General features: G+C 44.8%; 2 protein-coding genes and 1 pseudogene across 2 annotated transcripts; 2 read left to right on the top strand and 1 right to left on the bottom strand.

Annotated features, from left to right (window-relative positions):
• Positions 1 to 1511: 1511 nt before the first annotated feature.
• Positions 1512 to 2728, top strand: LOC136502244 (uncharacterized). Its single transcript, XM_066497703.1, has one exon. The coding sequence runs from the start codon at positions 1580 to 1582 to the stop codon at positions 2510 to 2512; it is 933 nt and encodes a 310-aa protein (XP_066353800.1). The 5' UTR covers positions 1512 to 1579; the 3' UTR covers positions 2513 to 2728.
• An 8274-nt stretch (positions 2729 to 11002) lies between these two features.
• LOC136498869 (uncharacterized) lies at positions 11003 to 12210 on the top strand (annotated as a pseudogene).
• A 1566-nt stretch (positions 12211 to 13776) lies between these two features.
• On the bottom strand, positions 13777 to 18741 carry LOC136501312 (protein Brevis radix-like 1). The gene is made up of 5 exons (XM_066496823.1): positions 18612 to 18741; positions 17821 to 18233; positions 15097 to 15232; positions 14564 to 14997; positions 13777 to 14269 (listed from the first exon to the last, which is right to left on the bottom strand). The coding sequence occupies exons 2-5, from the start codon at positions 18222 to 18224 to the stop codon at positions 14191 to 14193; spliced, it is 1053 nt and encodes a 350-aa protein (XP_066352920.1). The 5' UTR covers positions 18225 to 18233; positions 18612 to 18741; the 3' UTR covers positions 13777 to 14190.
• Positions 18742 to 19001: the final 260 nt, after the last annotated feature.

Here is a 19001-nt window from a genome sequence, read left to right as displayed (position 1 = left end):
TGACGAGCCATCTAAGGGTTATCCATCTCCAAGACTAAAGTTACAATTAAGCTAAGTTGTTTTATTTTAAAATACTTTGTTGTATTTTGTTGTAATAACTAATGGGATGAAGCTCGAGACTTCTTTCCATTTTTTTTGCAAGGAATTCTTTCCATTATTTAAAAAAAACGTAGCTGTAGAGCGGTAGAATTGGAGATAGTAAGTGGCAGGAATTGAAGATAGAAACCGAATATGAATGCTTAGAAAGTAGGATGTTTGGTCATACAAGTCTGCTCTCTTTCCCTTGCTTTTCTCACACACACGGCGGCAAAGCTCCAAGACACAGCTCACAGAGCCGGAACACACACATCTTCTACCTGGGCTTCATCCATGTCTGCTTTACTTGTTAGTTGTGATGCTTGGTGTTTTTTTTTCTTTTCTCTTTGAATTCTTGTGATGCTTGGTGTTGCCGATGCTGACACCACCAGTTTAGTGGGAGCTCACGGCCCGAGCTGGCCTGTGGGAGCACGCAGCTCGTTAAGGGCCCGTTCGCTTTCCCAGGAATGACGCCAGGAAGAGTTCCTCGCAGGAATTGCTATTCAATTTATATAAGCTTTTAGTTCCTGGAATGATTCCTGTCGTGATTTTGCCTTAACCAAAATGAGCTAGTACGTCATCTATCTATATATATAGGACAAAATGACGCAAAATCAATGGATGCCAACTAAAGTTAATCGGTATACTCGACTTCTGGCGAATGCTAATTACTTGGACGACTCGTCAATCACCACTCCGGTGAAATGGAATCGAACGCACCCCGCACTTCTTTTTGACTAGTGCATCTGCATCGTCGATCGTCCGCTCTCCACATTCCTTCCGGCAAAATTAGGTCCAACCACTAATAATGAGTTCATGACGATATCCATACAAAAGCATTCGCGTGAAATCAAGAATTCATGTCTCTGTCCTTCGCCAAATCCTGTAACATGTATGAAAAAACACTTGTTGTGTGTCCATGACAAGTTTACAGTTTGATGGAGCAATGTGGTGAAGCAAAGCACTGGTGAATATGTCGATACGGGCGTCTCTTGCCGTCCACCTGATGAAGAATGATTCTCTTTTTTAGTAGCATATCACCAGGAACAGGAAGAATCTGTGAGTGTGTTCGGATGTGGTTATTTGAATTTTTTTTTTTGAGAAACTTTTTCCTAGCTCCTCCCTGATGAGAAATTAAAAATCTTTGATTGTCTGCATCAATTTTCCTTGCTGGCAATGATATGATAAATCTAAGATACACGACAAAACAAGACACCTGAAGTAGACCCGTATTTCTGTTCTGCAGCTTTTGATCTTTTCCATGCAAGCCAGCACTAGCTTGCCTGTGCATCTTTCCCCTGGAGTGGAGTCCAAACCAGCCTGCTGCATGCTGTGCCTCCCTAACATGTCCTTAAATTCTAATAACAATAACAATGGCAATGCTATCACTAACAACGCAAGTGAAGGGCCGGACCGACACCATGATCTATTTAAGCCACTGCAAACGAACACGATCGAACACCAAGCGACCAGGGACGCCGGCGTACGAGCCAAGTTTTATGCCATGGGCACCTTCCTAGGCCACTTCCTCCCCGGCCTGACCTTCGCCATCCTCGGCGTGTGGCACACGCTGAACACCGTCAAGGGCTACAAGCTCAAGGGTGCCTCCGGCTTCCGCACCGCTACCTGGTTCCCGTTCCCGTCGCCGCTGCTGCCCGGCCTGAGGCACCTGGAGCTCTACCTCCTGCTCTCCTTCTCCGTGCTCGCCATCGCCGACCAGCTCGTGGACCTCCCCATCCTCGCGCTCTCCCTCCAGCCGGACAGCCTCGAGCACGCCACCATGTACCTCCACCTCGCCGTGTACGCATCGGTAGCGCTCGCCGCCGACGTCGTCTCCTCCCGGCGCCGTGACGCCGCCGCCACGGCCACGCCCGGCGGGGCCGTTGGGGACGTGGTGACCGCGCTCGCCGCGTCGGTGTTCGGGCAGGAGCTGTTCCTGCTCCGGTTCCACTCCGCGGACCACGCCGGCCTTGAGGGCCACTACCACTGGCTGCTGCAGCTGGTGGTGGCGGCATCCCTCGTCACCACCGCCGCCAGCGCCGTCCTACCGAGGAGCTTCGCCGTGGCGGTGGTGCGGTCGTCATCGGTGCTGCTCCAGGGCATGTGGTTCATGGTCATGGGGTTCGCGCTGTGGGTGCCGGCGCTCGTGCCGGTCGGGTGCCGCGGCGGCGTGGAGGGAAGTGGCGCGGCAATGCGGAGCGCGGTGGCGTGTGCGACGGAGGAGGCGGCACGGAGGGCCGTGGTGATGGCCAACCTGCAGTTCAGCTGGGCGCTCGCCGCCGTGTGGGTCGTCACAGCGTACCTGTGCCTCAGGGTGGACTACTGCCGGTGCTTGGATTACATGCAGCTTCAGACGCCGCCCAGCGGCGTTGTCGCCGGCGACGGGGATGCGCCGCCGCTGCAGAAGCATGTCTTTCCTGTCGAAGAGCGCGTGTAGAAAAATGTTGCTCAGTGCTCACTGATCACTTGTTCGCCTGTCTGGGATAATGTCGTTGCACGTCTAGGGTCGTGTACTCGTGCCACTTTTGTAAAGTGTGTGCGTGCAACAGCTTCACATTGGATTGCCCATGAGATTGTCCCACCAAGCGAGGGCCGAGGCCCGAGGGAACCGCTACATATTCTAGCACAAGAAAAAAAAATGTTCCACGAAGAAGTAAAATTAGTGTACAAGTAAAAATGTTGGAGTTGGTGCGACATAATGCATTCTATGCTATCGCATATGCGACATATACTATGCATGTGTATTTCGTCGTAGTAGCAACACGGAGAAAGAGGGAAAGTATATTTTTACTAGCAACAAGAAGTAAAAATGTTGTTTTATGTTAGAAGATTTTGAGATTATAAATAGTTTCAAATAAAAAACATATTAACTACAAAGTTGTAGGTCACATCGATGACTATAATTTAATATAAAATTCGCCTTCATCTAAATTAATATAAAAAAAGTTAAGATTATTTTTAGATGTAACTATTTGTAGAGAGGGACATTATCGGTACTAAAATATCAGTTTTAAATCCACTTCTCATTATCGGTTCTAAACTACCAGTTTTAAATTGATTTTACACTACCATAAAAATTGATTTTAGTAAGCAATCTCTTTAATGAACAGAGATGGTCATAATTAGTAACAGCCTCTAGTTAGGCGGTCTCCAAGCAAATGGCTGCCCCTGAAAATCATTTAAGATGTCTGTCTCTGTTAATCATCAATCTACAAATACCTGTCTCTAAAGTTCGCTATTAACAGAGGCGGACATTCTAAGTGCCTTTCTCTAAAATCAATTTTGTGGTAGTGTAAATGTCATTTTCCTTACACTATTATCATTGCCTCTTGTTCACTGCTGATTTTAAAACTGATAGTTTAGAACCGATAATGAGAAGCGGATTTAGGGGGTGTTTGGATCCAGCTACTAAAATTTAGGAGGTGTGTCAGGAGGATGTTGTATGGGGTGTTCGGAATAAATTACATAATCCGTCAGTACTCCACGAGACAAATTTTTTAAGCCTAATTAATCAGTCATTAGCACATGTTTACTATAGCAAACATTGTCAAATCATGGACTAATTAGGCTTAAAAGATTTGTTTCGCAAATTAGTCGCAAACTATGCAATTAGTTTCGTAATTAGTCTATATTTAATACTTCATGCATGTGTCCAAATATTCGATGAAACAGCGACTAAAATTTAGGAGGGGCAACCAAACATCCTCTTATAGTGGTGTTCTACAGTAGTACAAGCTAGACCACCGGACACCAAATTTGAACTTTGAAAGAGCGAGCTTTTTCTTGCGGAAGCAACCGATGGTAGGGTACGAAATAAAAGTCATGATGAGCGAAACCATGGTCTCTCGTTTGGGAAGCGCACAGGAATCTTATACCAAGTGACTTTTTTATAAAAAAAATTAAAGCCTTTGTAAAAAATGATTAATCTAATTATACATACTTGTTTAGTAAGTGCGGGCATCCTCATCTTTTCCACAGGGCCTCTCGAGACGTTTAATCGAAGAAGTCAATATTTCTTTTTGTACGAATCACACCCTAAACACTCACCCTATCTTTAAAAGATTGAGCTGACATATCTCAAAACTAGAAGGATGCCCCGCTCGTTGCTGCTGAAAATCACAGATAAACTCATACAACTTATATTTACTTATATGGATGAATAAATATCATAATGCATGTTAGTGAATGATGTAGCACCCTCTAATGTAGACAACTAAATATATGTTAGTGAATGATGTGGTTTGTTGATGTAAATAGCTTGAATGAAGATATACTTGCATGTGCTAGTGAATGCTGATGTGAATATCTTGCATGATGAGATAGAATAGTGGGGATTAAAAATATAAGAGATATGATTAACAAAGTCACCATATAAGCCTTGATGTCAACGGACATATCGTCTACCACTAAGAAAATAAGGCTGTTAAATCTGACACTTGCATTAAGTCAAAAACTTAAATTTGGATAGATAAATTATGTCATAAGAAATAAAACCAGCTGAGGTACACACTAATTTCAGAAGTCAATTATTTGGCTATGTTGAAAGGTCCTAATGGCTAGAGGGGGTGAATAGCCTATTAAAAATTTCTACAACAACACTTATCAAACCGGTTAGACAAATATAAGGTGAAGCGAGTGTTGCGTTAGCCTACTAAAAATGCAAGTTACCTACCACAATTATAGTTTATATAGTCTCTATCCACACAATGGCTATGTCACTACACTAAGTTAGTGTGCTCTCAAAGGTTAACTAAAGAGTCACACTAACTAAACTAACAAGCTCTCACGACTAGCTACACTAAAGAGCTTGACAACTAGTTTGCGGTAATGTAAAGAGAGAGTGAGCAAGATGGTTATACCGCCGAGTCGAGGAATGAACCAATCAATCACAAGAATGAATACCAATGAAGACTAATCACCTCGGAATCAAATGATGACACAATGATTTTTTACCGATGTTTACTTACTTGCCGACAAGCTAGTCCTCGTTAGTGGCGATTCACTCACTTAGAGGTTCACGCGCTAATTGGCATCACACGCTAAACCCTCAATAGGGTGCCGCACAACCAACACAAGATGAGGAATCACACAAGCCACGAGCAATTTATTAGAGTACCTTTTGGCTCTCCACCGGGGAAAGATTAAGAACCCCTCACAATCACCACGATCGGAGCCGAAGACAATCACCAACCTCTGCTCGACGATCCTCGCTACTCCAAGCCGTCTAGGTGGCAGCAACCACCAAGATGAAATGTCCTAATATGGCTAGAGGGGGGGGTAAATAGCCTATTTAAAAATTTACAAATCAACTAGAGCAATTTGATTAGTATGACAAATAGCAAAATGCAAACTTGCTCTAGCTCTACAAGGGTTGCAAGCCACCTATCCAACAATTCTAGTTGCAATGATTACTAGGCACACAACTTGTATTGTTACTACTCACTAAGAGCTCTTAAACTTGCTACTCTAAAGAGCTCCACTAGATGAACTTAAAATAACAAATCAAGCTCTCAATTCTAATTACATGAAAGAGCTTGCCATGACTAGTTTGTAAGAATATAAATGAGTGAGTAGAGTGATTATATCGTCGTGTAGAGGAGTGAACCAATCACAAGGTGAATATTAAATCAATCACCGGGAGAATACCAATTGGCAAGAGACAACTAATTTTCTTCCGAGGTTCACGTGCTTGCCAACACGCTACGTCCCCATTGTGTCGACCAACACTTGGTGGTTCGGCGGCTAAGAGGTGTTGCACAAACCTCGTCCACATAATTTGGACACCGCAAGAACCTACCTACAAGTGAGGTAACTCAATGATACGAGCAATCCACTAGAGTTATCTTTCGGCGCTCCATCGGAGAAGGTACAAATCCCCTCACAATCACCGGAGATGGCCACGAACAATCACCGACTCGTGCCAATTCTCCTCCGCTGCACCAAGCCGTCTAGGTGGTGGCAACCACCAAGAGGAACAAGTGAATCACGCAGCAAAACACAAACACCAAGTGCCTCTAGATGCAATCACTCAAGCAATACACTTGGATTCTCTCCCAATCTCACAATGATGATGAAACAATGATGGAGATGGGTGGAAGGGCTTTGGCTAAGCTCACAAGGTTGCTATGTCAATGCAAATGGCCAAGAGAGTGAGCTTGAGCCAGCCATAGGGCTTAAATAGAAGCCCCCATAAAATAGAGCCGTTGTACCCCTTCACTGGGCACAACACGGGGTGACCTGATGCTCCGGTTAGATTGACCGGATGCTCCGGTCAGATCGACCGGACGTAGGACCCCAGCGTCCGGTCGCCCGATGCTTGTCACATGTCATCGACTTCAAACGCTGATCGTCTGATCTCAACGGTCAAGTGATGACCGGACGCGTAGTTAGAAAGTGACCGGACGCAGGACCCCAGTGTCCGGTCATTTCCAGTAAGGTTCCAAACGCGAAATTTCACGATCCGGACGCGTCCGGTCATGCTCGACCAGACTCACTCGGCGTCCGGTCACTTAACGTTTCCTCTATGCGCCCCACATCAGTGTACGTCAGCACTGACCGGACGTGCCCGGCCAGTGTCCGATCACTCTTCGCGCCAGCGTCCGGTCACAAGACCGAGACGCGTGCTCACTGCTGCTATTGACTGGACTCTGAACCCAGCGTCCGGTCACTACACTACCAGCGTTCGGTCACTCTGTGAACCCCTATCTTTTTTGTCTAGGGCGTCGATGAAGTTTCTAACCCTTGCTCAAATGTGCCAACCACCAAGTGTGTCACCTTGTGCACATGTGTTAGCATATTTTCACAAATACTTTCAATGGTGTTAGCACTTCACTAGATTCTAAATGCATATGCAATGAGTTAGAGCATCTAGTGGCACTTTGATAACCGCATTTCAATACGAGTTTCACCCCTCTTAATAGTACGCCTATCTAACCTAAATATGATCACACTCGCTAAGTGTTTTGATCACCGAAACAAAATGGCTCCTACTATTTATACCTTTGCCTTAAGCCTTTTGTTTTTCTCTTTCTTCTTTTCCAAGTTCAAGCATTTGATCATCACCATGCCATCACCATCGTCATGATCTCCGCCATTGCTTCATCACTTGGAGTAGTGCTACCAATCTCATAATCACTTTGATAAACTAGGTTAGCACTTAGGGTTTCATCAATTAACCAAAACCAAACTAGAGCTTTCATAAGAGTAACAAGAAAATCCCGCAGCGAAACACGAACACCAAGTGCCTCTAGATGCAAACACTCAAGCAATGCACTTGAATTCACTCCCAATCTTACAAAGATGATGAGTCAATGATGGAGATGAGTGGGAGGGCTTTGGCTAAGCTCACAAGGTTGCTATGCCAATGCAAATGGCCAAGAGAGTCAGCTAGAGCCGGACATGGGGCTTAAATAGAGAGCCCCCACGAATAGAGCCGTTGGCTCCTCTGTTCACTGAAAAAATCAGGGCGACCGGACGTGCTGGTCAGATCGACCGGACATAGGACCCCAGCATCCGGTTGCGCGATACACGCCATGTGGCCCTGCCTTCAAATGTTGATCGCTCGATCTCAATGGTCATCAGTGCACTTAAGTTGTGACCGAACGCTCTACATTGTAGGACCGGACATAGGACCCTAGCATTCGGTCACTTGTAGTAAGGTTCTAGTCACGACCGGATGCGTCAGTTCGATCATGATCGGACGCAGGAGGGGCAGCGTCCAGTCGAGTCTAGAGAGCTCCTAGAGCTGCTCAACTATAATCGGACGCATCCGGTCGGTCATGATCGGATGCAGCAAAAGCGTTCGGTCCTTCTCCTCTTCTCTGTGCCCCCACGTTAGCGGGACCGGACGCACCCACTTGACATCCGGTCATGAAGTGACCCAGCGTCTAGTCGAAGACCGACGCCAGCGTCTTCGCTGCTTCCACTGACCGGACGTGTCGGTCCAGTTGAGGCCAGCGCCCGGTCCACTCTGTGAAACCCTGTCTTTTATGTATAGGGCGCTGGTGGCACCATCGTAGATCCTAAATACATATGCAATGAGTTTGAGCATCTAGTGGCACTTTAATAACTGTATTTCGATATGAGTTTCACCCTTCTTGATAGTATGGCTACCGAACCTAAATGTGATCATACTCGCTTAGTGTCTTGATCACCGAAAACGAAATGGCTTTTACCACTTATACCTTTGCCTTGAGCCTTTTATTTTTCTCTTTCTTCTTTTCAAGTCCAAGCACTTGATCATCACCATGGCATCACCATCATCATGTCATGATCTTTATTTGCTTCACCACTTGGAGTAGTGCAACCTATCTCAAAATCACTTTGATAAACTAGGTTAGCACTTAGGGTTTCATCAATTTACCAAAACTAAACTAGAGCTTTCACATGTTTCCTCTGACTTTCTGATATAGATATATGTTAATTCTGGGAAGCTAGCATCCGTCCGTCTAGGACAATCTGTTGCTAGGCTGCGACGCCAGCCCAATGACAGCCTCTTATCTAATCATCCGCTCCCACCACAACCGTTATAAAAAAACTCACCTCACCATAGCGCTGCAACAGCGCTTCACGATGGTGCTCTGCCATGCTGCCTCGACGACCATGCTCTCCATCGTGCCTCCCTCTCCATCACGCCTCCGCTCCACCGATCGACATCTCCATCACGCCTAAGCACGACAGATGGTCTTCCTCCCTCCCCACTGCGCCTCCCGCCCACCGCTACCTTTTCCACCAGATCTGCCATGACCTTCTCCACCGGAGCGCCGAGCACCGTGCCACCGGTGAACTCCACACGCCGATGAGCCTTCATTCACAAGTAGCAAGGAGATGTTGCGCTGAAAGAGCATGTTGTAAGCCTATATTTTAAGTGTTTTAGATGTTTCATAAGTATGTTGCAAGTGTTTCATATGGATATGACAAAAGTAGATCGAGATGTTGCATTGTTGAAATGGTTGTACACGTATGTTGTAAGCTTCTGTTCCTAATGTTTATCTATTTTTTCAGACATATGTTGCAAGTGTGTTTATTTGGATGTTGCATATGTTTCACACATATGTTGCAAGTGTTTTATCTAGATGTTACGTATATTATACAATGGTTTCAAGTGTTTTTCTTCAGGTGTTTTTGCAAGTGTTTTATCTGTCTTCAGACGTATGTTGCAAGTGTTGCATATGAATGTTTCAAAAGTAGATCGGGTGTTGCATCTTTCTCTTCGCATTATATTGTCTCACCTCGGTGTCTCCTCATCCTTCTAGCGTCGGCTGGGCATTCGAACCAGAGGCACAGCGGGCACTGCACACTCCCCCTCTTCTCGTTGCTAGTGACGTTTGGGGTGGTGCCCCCATGTGAGGCGCGCGAAACGAAGTGCAGGCGCCGGTGTCCGGATGCGAGCGTCCGTCCGGGTGGTAGCACTGCCGATAGATATAGGCTACTTGATTTGACCGTTATTGGTTTGGTCAAGAGAGCAAATGACTTGAACACCACCGATGCTAATCTCTATTCATGTGTGTGTGTAATTGTATGGACGCTGCCTCTATCTACGTGGAATTTAATCTGACTTTGCTATACTAGCTAACATGACTCCAGCGAGCCATTCGGTTCGTCCGAAAGTTCTATTTGTCAAGTCATATGAACGTGGGAGAGAGAGAGAGTTGCATTTGACTTTCCGTACGTAGGAAAAACAACAAGAGGTTTGAGCTTATACATATTCACACTCATCTTTATAAACATCTTCGAGAAATTGAGCTGAAAATCTTAAGATTTTAACAAATATATTAAGGGGTCGTTTTGATCCTTTTATTTGAAGAAATTAAAATCTACTTAATAAATTAAACTATTTGGTTTGGAATTTGATATTCCACCGCTTTTCAAAGTTCACATATAAGCCTATTTTCAAAGTTCACATATGGTGGGAGACGATAGAAATTGATTCTATAGATTATTATCTTATGTTTCTATTTTGTAACTTCTAACGCGTTCTTCAACTCACTCCCCTACAATAGAAATGCAACACATAAATATCCCCCTCATATAGCCGATAATAATATACAAATATAATCCATATACAACCATATTAGCTTAATTAACATATATCTAGATTATTATTATTAAAATAAATTCAATTCCAGGATCCAGGACCTAAAGGTTATATTACTTATCCATCGGCACTCAACTAGCTGAAATGCGTGAGCACCTATACTGAGTTGCTAAATAAGTTCTATCATCTAGATATGTTGATTGCTTGAGATCTTCGCTTTAGTCTAGCTCAAGTTCATCTTTATATCCTATGGGGTAATGTACTTATATACTAGCACACGTTGTTAGTTCAAATTATTATTATTGATAATTAACTATCAAAATCACTAAACCCTTGCCTGGGTTCATATTCCTTACAATGTCCACGAGCAAAGTACATGTTTTTAGAGTCTGTCTAGTACACAACCATGCGTTTTATGCAGTTTTAATACATGATTTTTTTGCGTCATAGGATTAAGATTTAATAGCCTCCACCCTTCTTCTACCTCCAGCCTCCACAGATCACAGATCACATATCATAACTTTTTTTTTCTATGGAAGGACAAATCACAGATCCGCCGCCGCCGGGGCAAGCTCGCCGGTCCTCGACGCTGGCGCCAGTGGTCACCGGTGAGAGAGAGAGGGAGAGAGATAAAAAAAATCAATATGTTTTTTTGCGCTAAAACACATGTGTGTTGTATATCATTTGTGAAACAAAATTTGTTAAAAAAATGTTCTAGAGAGAAGAGTGCGGCACATGCACAAAATGCAACCCCTCAAGTCCAACTCCACGGAAGAAGCTCGTAAAACCTTCCAAGCCGTAGTCGAACCATCTTAAAACCCCGAGACCTCAAACCCAAAACGGCCACACCATCGCTTGCTGCCTTGCTCTCCTACACGCCCACACCGGAGAATAAGCAGAGGCCCAACTCGGTCAACGCCGGCGCGTCATGGGCACGCTCGTCGGCCACGTCGCACCGGGCGTGGGCTTTATCGTCGTCGGCCTATGGCACCTCTACAGCCACATCAGGCTCTTCCTGCTGCGTCCCGGCTCCTACGTCGCGCCCGTATGGTTCCCCGTGCGCGGCGCGCGCCACCTGGAGCTCATCCTCGTCATCGCCGGTGCCGTCGCGTCCATCCTCATGGAGCTCGTCGTCGGCCCCGCGAGGCACCAGCCGTTCGACGACGACGGCACCGTGCCATCCGACCACCTCCACCACTTCGAGCACGCGTCCATCTCGCTCGCGCTGCTCGTCTACGCCGCGTCCGCCATCCTCCTCGACCGCGCCCGGCCCCGGGCGCCGTGCCCGGGACGCGCAGGAGCTGATGCTGTTCCACCTCCACTCGGCGGACCACGTGGGCGTGGAGGGCCAGTACCACCTCCTCCTGCAGGGCCTCGTCGCCGTCACGCTCGCCACGACGGTCCTCGGCGTCGCCGCGCCCCGGAGCTTCGCGGTGAGCCTGGTGCGGTCGGCGAGCCTGGTGCTCCAGGGCGTCTGGTTCGTGGCCATGGGTGTCATGCTGTGGACGCCCGCGCTCCTGCCCAAGGGATGCGTCCTGAGCCACGAGGACGGGCACGACGTCGCGCGGTGCCGCGACGAAGGCGGCGCGCTCGCCCGCGCCAAAGCGCTCGTCAACCTGCAGTTCAGCTGGTACCTGTCCGCCACCGTCGTGCTCGTCGTCGCGCTCTACCTCCGGATGTGCAGCCTCTACAAGGAGGAGCCGCGGTACGTGCCCGCTGGTTAGGGGAAACGACCATGGAGAAGAAGACGATGATGGTGACGGCGAAGCAAACGACATCGAGGCAGCGAAAGGCGGCTCCGGGCGTGTGTTCGGCGAAGCGAGGCCGATGGAGATATCACGGCCATAAGCGGGCCTAGAGGGAAAAAAAAGGATTTTCGGCGAGGGAACCTTTGTGTAAAATGTAATTTTGTGCCCAAATAGACTTGGTGGTAAATTGTAGCTTAGGGCGTGGTTCTTTGTTTGGTGGTCAGTCCTCACTGATTTAGTCGGTAAGTTATGCTTGTCTGATCAGGTTTGAATTAGCATATGCTGTGATTGGAGGAGAGTTTGTATGTACTTAGAAAACGGGAGTAATAGGCTAATAGCTGTTGCTATGTTATCGCCTTAATTTGGTCTTGTTCATGTCAGTTGTTTATATCTTGTCTTGATTAGAATTCTGATATGTTCTTTGGCTGTCCCTCATTTACGATCTTGTTGATGATGAATTCTGGCAATGCAAAATTGCTTAATGCTTATCTTTACATATGGCCTCTGGTTTCTGAATTGTCTTGAGAACATTATTATACTACTTGCTGAACGGAAAGGTGCCACACTGGAAATTTTTCATGACTCAGAAACAGTAAATGCAATCATATGGTTACAGCCTTTGTTTCCTGGTGCATGACACTGACAAAGAGATGGAAACCCGCTGGTCTAAAGTATGATTAATCTGCCCAAAGTAAATTCTCCTACGCCCCCCTGATTGGGACGGGCACACTGCTTTCGCCCTTTTTCGCTTCATCGGTTTTTCCAGTTCTGGTATAGCAGCCGGTAGTGAGAAGGCTTAAGAGTATCGAGGTAGGCAGGTAGCACACAATTTGAAGATGATTGGCTTCGGGGGTTTTTTCTTTTCATAAAGCCATCAATAGTTTGTAGATGCTGCCTTCAAAAATACTCTTTTATTAAAACATTGCATTCTTTCTGTTTTTTAATGTGTTCAGAACATTCGCAATCTGATAACTCAAATATTATCAGCGAATGATTATATATCTTTTCAGTTTCTCTCTTCTTGAACTATTTGCACACATAATTTTAGTTACTACTAACCCTTTTATTTACTAACCTAGATATGCACATGATTTAAGGGTCTGATTAATTAGATGCATTAGCTTATATTCAGACTTGTGTACTTGTGTAGTGTAATTTATCCATGTTTGGTTCCCCGAAGAGACTCTTATAGAGGCTTGCATGTTACTTAAAGCCCAATACAACACTAGCTGCAAGTACGCCAAATTTAATCATATTAGTCAATAAATACATATTTGCACAAACCAATGGGGCAACATAAAAAATGCAGGATCTTCACCTCCCCCACCTGGATTAGAACACGAGACTTCTAGCACATATTGGTAACCACGTGCAACACAATATAAGGAACCAAACATAATCTTACCAACTATAGGGAGTGTTCGGCTATCATTATAAGCCGGCTTATAAGCCATGATACAATATTTTTCTCTCCCAACAAATTAGCCATACAAATCAGCACAAGCGGCTTTACGAGCAGCAGAACAGAGCCTGTAGTTTATTTGTGCAGAACAACAAAACAGAAGACATCGCATACATTTATGATTTATGCTAACTTATATATACTCTCCATCACAAAATAATCGCATATCTTGCTTTTTAAGGAGTCAAACATTTTAATATTTGACCAAATATATAAAAAACATACTATATTTATTATAACTATCTTTAGATTGATCGCTAAATATACATTCATAATAAACTTGTTTGGATATATAAATATTAATATTATTTTCTATATACCTAGTTATTTTTTTTTAAAAGTCACTCCTCAGGAAGCGAATGAGAAGCAAATAAACAATCTGTCTTGAAGCTTCTGCTCTTGATGCACGAAAATGACTTTACATGCGGAGAATCACTAGTGCCCATGCTTGGACTAGACATCAGTTTTAAAAAAATTCATGCGTCTTCAGTGATTATCATGAAGCCATCAGTCCAGTTTTGTTTTCCAAAACAGCAACTTATGGCTGATAAAAGGTACAATTTCTCAATTTTTTTCTCACATAAACCGTCTACCCAGACTGACTAACGACAACGCAGGAAAAGGAAAATATGTGAATATCACACAAACAGAGCAAATGTTAAACACAAAAAAAAGAAAAAGAAAAGAAAAAGCCTCGAAGCCCATTGTCAGTCCTGTCACACATGCAATGCAAACAGTCCTAGCAGCCAAGGGTCATTGTTGCGCCTGCAAGGAGCAAACCTGATGACACGATGTTAGTGCCCGATGTACAGAGATGTTTCTATGATGGTAGAAGTAGCGAATGTAAAATGTAATTGACACGTCTTCTCTCAGAGATATTGCTCATGTATCCTCGCTCGGTTTTCTTCCCACCACAACCTGGCATGCATCTCACTGAATCTCTCCCGGCTGCACAAGGAACAGCCAGAAAAGAGTAAGTTCTCTAACCATATCAAAAAAGGACAGAGGTTCTTGATTTTATAGTCAACCAATCTGTTCTTAAAAGTAAACTAAAATCTGATGAATAAGGTAAACTAAAATCTCATTCATACTATATATTGTTGATACCAGTTTAGTTTGCAAATTGGAGTAGCAATATCTTTGCCCAGGCTCTCAATGAGTACATAATAATTGCAGAGAGATAATAGTTCTATTCAGATCAGCCTATCCAAAAACCATGATCATAAGCAGAAAACAGCAAACCTGAATCTGACGCGACGTAGTTCTCTGATGCCACCAGGCAAAGCTCGAATAGTAATATACACGCCAGGCTCGTCCTCTTCTACCCATTCCCTCTCTTGGTCACTTGCGTTGCTAACATAGGCTGAAAGTTCACCTGATCGATCGACCTCTTCAGGAGATGAACTTGTCCTCACTGATGCATCAATAGAAGTCTCTGTCTTTGCTCCACTAATGCTTGATAACTTAGGCGTTGATGCCAGTCCAACTGAATCACAGCATTGGTGCCCAAGGTAGCGGTCTTGGTGGTAAACGTTGCCAAGATGATTGGGTTGGTGCTGAAGACAATCTGAAGATGAATATCCTATGGCTCCACTACCTTTTAGTGGTCTGTGCAAAGTATGCAGTAGTTGCCCCTTGTTAAGCGGAGCTGTAGCTGGGTTATCGTCTTTGGAGCTCTGCATGAAGTGCAAGCCATGACACAGCAGGGGACAACATAAGAAGGCATGCTGCAAATAATCAGAACATCTTGAAAGGTGATTCAAAGGGGCTCTTACCTCATTTTCAGACCTTAGAATGCTTGGCAGAGGAGCAGCTTGACTGTTAAACTTCTGAACGTTGTAAAGCTCCATGACCTTCTCGTAATTTTCAGTCCACCATCTTTGTGCTTTCCATTTGTTGAACATTTCACGGCTATTATGTGTTAGTACATGCATGAAGAACACATCAGAAACTGGTAAGTTGTCATTATCATACAGAAAACACTTAGTATACTTTTGTCACCTGAAACAAGAAGCAAGCATATAGTGAAGTAAATAGCAAAGAAGAGAAAGGACCATACTGGACCAACAGAAGGTAAACTTGTCGGTCTCCTTATTGTCCCAATATAATTAAACTTATGCAAGCTAATTCTTACTTAGTGCAGCAACATATTTTTGTTTATATTAAACCATACTGAGCAAGTGAGCATTTTTGTTTATATCGAACCATGCTAGAATGCTCATATACAGATATACCCATCCATTCCTACAAATTATATGAACTACGAAAAGAACTAAATTACTAGCCAACTTGCTCTCCCAGCTACGGATTAGAATCTCCTGTTTGCAAACAGCTAAAAATTGTTATCTTTACCAGTGTTTAGCTTTGCACAAACTATCAATGGATGATTGGTGGGCATTTCATTTAGAATATGATTGGCTGAGTTCTGCTGAGCTAATCAACACATGTGACAAGAATGATTGTTCTTACAATTCATGTTTATAGACAAAGCACCAACACTCAGAAAATCTCGTGATTTGTTTTTGGACCACGAAAATAAGCTACAAGTGAACCATATTAGCGTTCTAAATTCAGTTCATCTTCCCAAATAGAATAACAATATTTTATTACGCCCTCATCCCATGTAACATTACTGGTGGCAGGTAATCAAAGAAGCGTGCCACGAGGAACTTCTCTCATAACATTCTTAATACGGATTATGGAAATACATTCCAATCTGGAAAAAAAAATTACTTAACCATTTCAAAAGTTCAGAATATCGTAATAAAATTCACAAGTATCTTTTTGTGTATGTATCAAGTTTCTAGGAGTCATTTACAAGATCTACATGAAAGCCAGCACTACTTCAAATAAAATAGCCAAAGAAGTGCCACCAATCCAATTATATAGGTTGGTTGGCTCCCCGCGTAAGCAGGGGGTGGAGGGACCCCATTAAAATAATGAGATACCAAAGCAAGGCTACCCGTTTCTTTATTACAGAAGGACAATGAACGAACACAACCACTTGCAGTTTTTGTCCTTTAATTTTGTTCCATTAAGACTACTAGATGGTGATCTTCTACATTTCAGACTCGCTTTTTTCTTCCTGCTCTATGATGAGATTATTAGGTTAACACAGAGCAGGAAGAAAAAAGTTGAGTCTGAAATGTATGGCATGGACTCATAGAAGCACGAATGTGCAAGCTGGACTGCAGAGCTATTCTACCTAGTAGAGTTTCAAATGTAAGTGACATTTAATTGCTGCTCTGATGAATAATTTAGAAGTACAAATCTATTAGCTTTCTGGCAGACAGATCCAGATATTGTCCTGTCGCAGCGTGTGAGTGACTAACTAGATGCTCTTTGTAGGAATCATGCCCTTAGACCCATGTAGTTCAAATGCACAGTGTACCTTTTGAAGAATGGAAAATTTTTCAGAAATCAACACACGATGCTTTGAGAAATATGAGATCACATAACAAATTTCCGTGTGCTTTTTAACTCATCTGTTCAAGCCATATTGTACAGACACGTTTATAACTGCCTGCGCTGATTAAACACTAATCTGATGGCAAAACATCTTACATGTCCCTTTTCTTGGTGGCGGAGACAAGTGGAATATTTTTTCTTTGGAATTAAAAATACACAAATAACTTATGTCTGGAAAAGAGAGATATTGAAATTGCAGAAGGACTGCAGCTCATGCACAGAAGTTGCAGGTGTTGAGATTCTCACACAGTTCCCCCCAAATTTAGAAATATATTGTGCATTGTTATAAAAATTCCTTCTAATTCTAACTCATGTAATCATACGAGTACCCAAAGCGATGTCTTTTATGCATTATTCAGAACAGTGATGAATCAGAGTTTCTATTTGACTCTTTGAATGGTAGATATGTCTTTATCCCTTCCTTCTCCATTTTATTCTCAGTTTACAATCTCCTTTTCTTTTCCTCTTTCAAATTCCGAACTTCTCATGAAAGCAAAGGTGGAAAAGATCAAAAGGAACAAAACAACAAAGGCGAAAAGCAAGATAAAGCATATACTTGTCTCGTTTACCTAAAAAGATCAAACCAATACTCAATCGAAGGTTCATTGGAACTCCAAATTTAGCTAACAAGATCAAAGTTTAAATTTTCCCAGGATTAGATGCTTCAATTTTTTTCCGGACCAATAACTTTCTTACTCATTTTGCTTCCTCTGTTCCCACATAGAAACATGAAATAATCCTAGAGCTCAAGAACAATTATTCAGGAACAGAAGGAACAAACCAAATGAATTGTACAAGTTTCCTTAAATAAACAAACCAGTATGCACAAAATTCTGCATCGAAGAGATGCAAACCTATGTTTTCCGGTTGCTTAGGCAATGGAGAAGGTCATGCCCACAGCATCCAACGAAAGTAAACTAACAATCTGAACCAAATTTATTGAATTTTAAGCACTAGTATCTGTTGCAAGTATCAACCAAGTTGTTCTACCAATGAGCAAATGTTTGGCACAAATGAGAGCAAGACCTCACCTGAATCGGATGCGCTTCAGACCATTGCCGCCGCGCGGCAGCGAGAGGAAGGTGATGAGCACCCCGGGCTCCACCTGGGCGACCCACTCCTTCGCCTCATCCTCCTCGCTGCTGCCAGCCGCCGTTTCCTCTTCATCGTCCCCGTCCTCATCGCCGGCGAGGAAGTCGGTGCGCGCGCTGACCGACGGCGTGACGTCACCGCTGGACATCGCGCCCCCCGTGCGCAGCCTCGGCGTCGATGCTGCGGAGCTGCCGGCGCGCTGGTACGAGTAGTGGAAGCGGTCGGACCCGGACTCCGCGAACGCTCCGTGGTAGTACGGCTGCTGCCGCCGCGACGCCGCCGGGGAGGACGAGCCGGCGCACGGCTTGCAGTGCCGGTACGCGCCCGACGCCTTCAGCGCCATGTCCTTGATCTGAAACCCACGAAAATCTCCCATCATCCATCAATCGTAGTGCCCAGCTCGCACTTCACACCGTCAAAACAAATTTTGTACCAAACATTTCAAAAAACATTGAGATTTTGGAGAAATTCAACCATTCCAACGCCTCAAAACCCTCAAAGCAGGCCGAATTGGTACCAGTTTGCGCTTCTCCCAGGCCAAGGCAAGGTACATTTGATCAGATACGCACACACAAAAAACCAATTTTATCACTCAGTCTAAACCAACAACGATTGGAACCCTGGTCCATTTCATGATCAGAAAATCACAAAGGCACCGAGAACAACCCCTGGATTTCAATTCTCGCCACCCAAGGGGGGACATTTCAAGAACTCAAGCACGGCGACCAACCTGGGCGGTGAGCGACTTGACGGCCTTCCTCGTGCCGGGCGTCGTCGCCGACTTCACCCCCACCTCCGGCGATGGCGTGGTCGTCGTCGTCGTCGTTGTCGTCCTCCGGCGGCTCGCGCAGCGGCGGCGCGCCGCCCGGGAGGTGCTTGGAGCACGCGATGCACGTGAAGCATCGCCTCTCGCGGACCTGACGCAAGCGCGCGCGCCCCTCGGATCCCGCGCCGAAGAGGGGGACTGGGGGCGGGGAGAGAGGACGGGAGGGCGCGGCGCGGGTTTATAACAGAACGGGGAACTCGCGCCTCTGCGATAGGAATCGAGCTCTCGAGCGGAGGGCGTTAATGGCGGATTAGGATCCGGCGTTAGAAGACAGAGTCGAGGGGTGGTGGTTAT

This window comes from Miscanthus floridulus, chromosome 13 (assembly GCF_019320115.1).
Source record: "Miscanthus floridulus cultivar M001 chromosome 13, ASM1932011v1, whole genome shotgun sequence".
In the NCBI taxonomy this organism is placed as follows: Eukaryota; Viridiplantae; Streptophyta; class Magnoliopsida; order Poales; family Poaceae; genus Miscanthus; species Miscanthus floridulus.
Note: the sequence above shows the minus strand (reverse complement) of the source record. Positions and strands in the feature narration are given on the sequence as shown.

What these genes read in the sequence shown, in the direction of transcription:
- LOC136502244 (XM_066497703.1), top strand. Translation starts at nt 1,580, where the DNA reads ATGGGCACCTTCCTAGGCCACTTCCTCCCCGGCCTGACCTTCGCCATC.
- LOC136501312 (XM_066496823.1), bottom strand. Translation starts at nt 18,224, where the DNA reads ATGGCGCTGAAGGCGTCGGGCGCGTACCGGCACTGCAAGCCGTGCGCC. An exon ending in TTCTAAGGTCTGAAAATGAG is followed by an intron (nt 14,998 to 15,096) that starts GTAAGAGCCCCT and finishes CACTTCATGCAG; the next exon opens with AGCTCCAAAGACGATAACCC. An exon ending in CTACGTCGCGTCAGATTCAG is followed by an intron (nt 14,270 to 14,563) that starts GTTTGCTGTTTT and finishes TTCCTTGTGCAG; the next exon opens with CCGGGAGAGATTCAGTGAGA.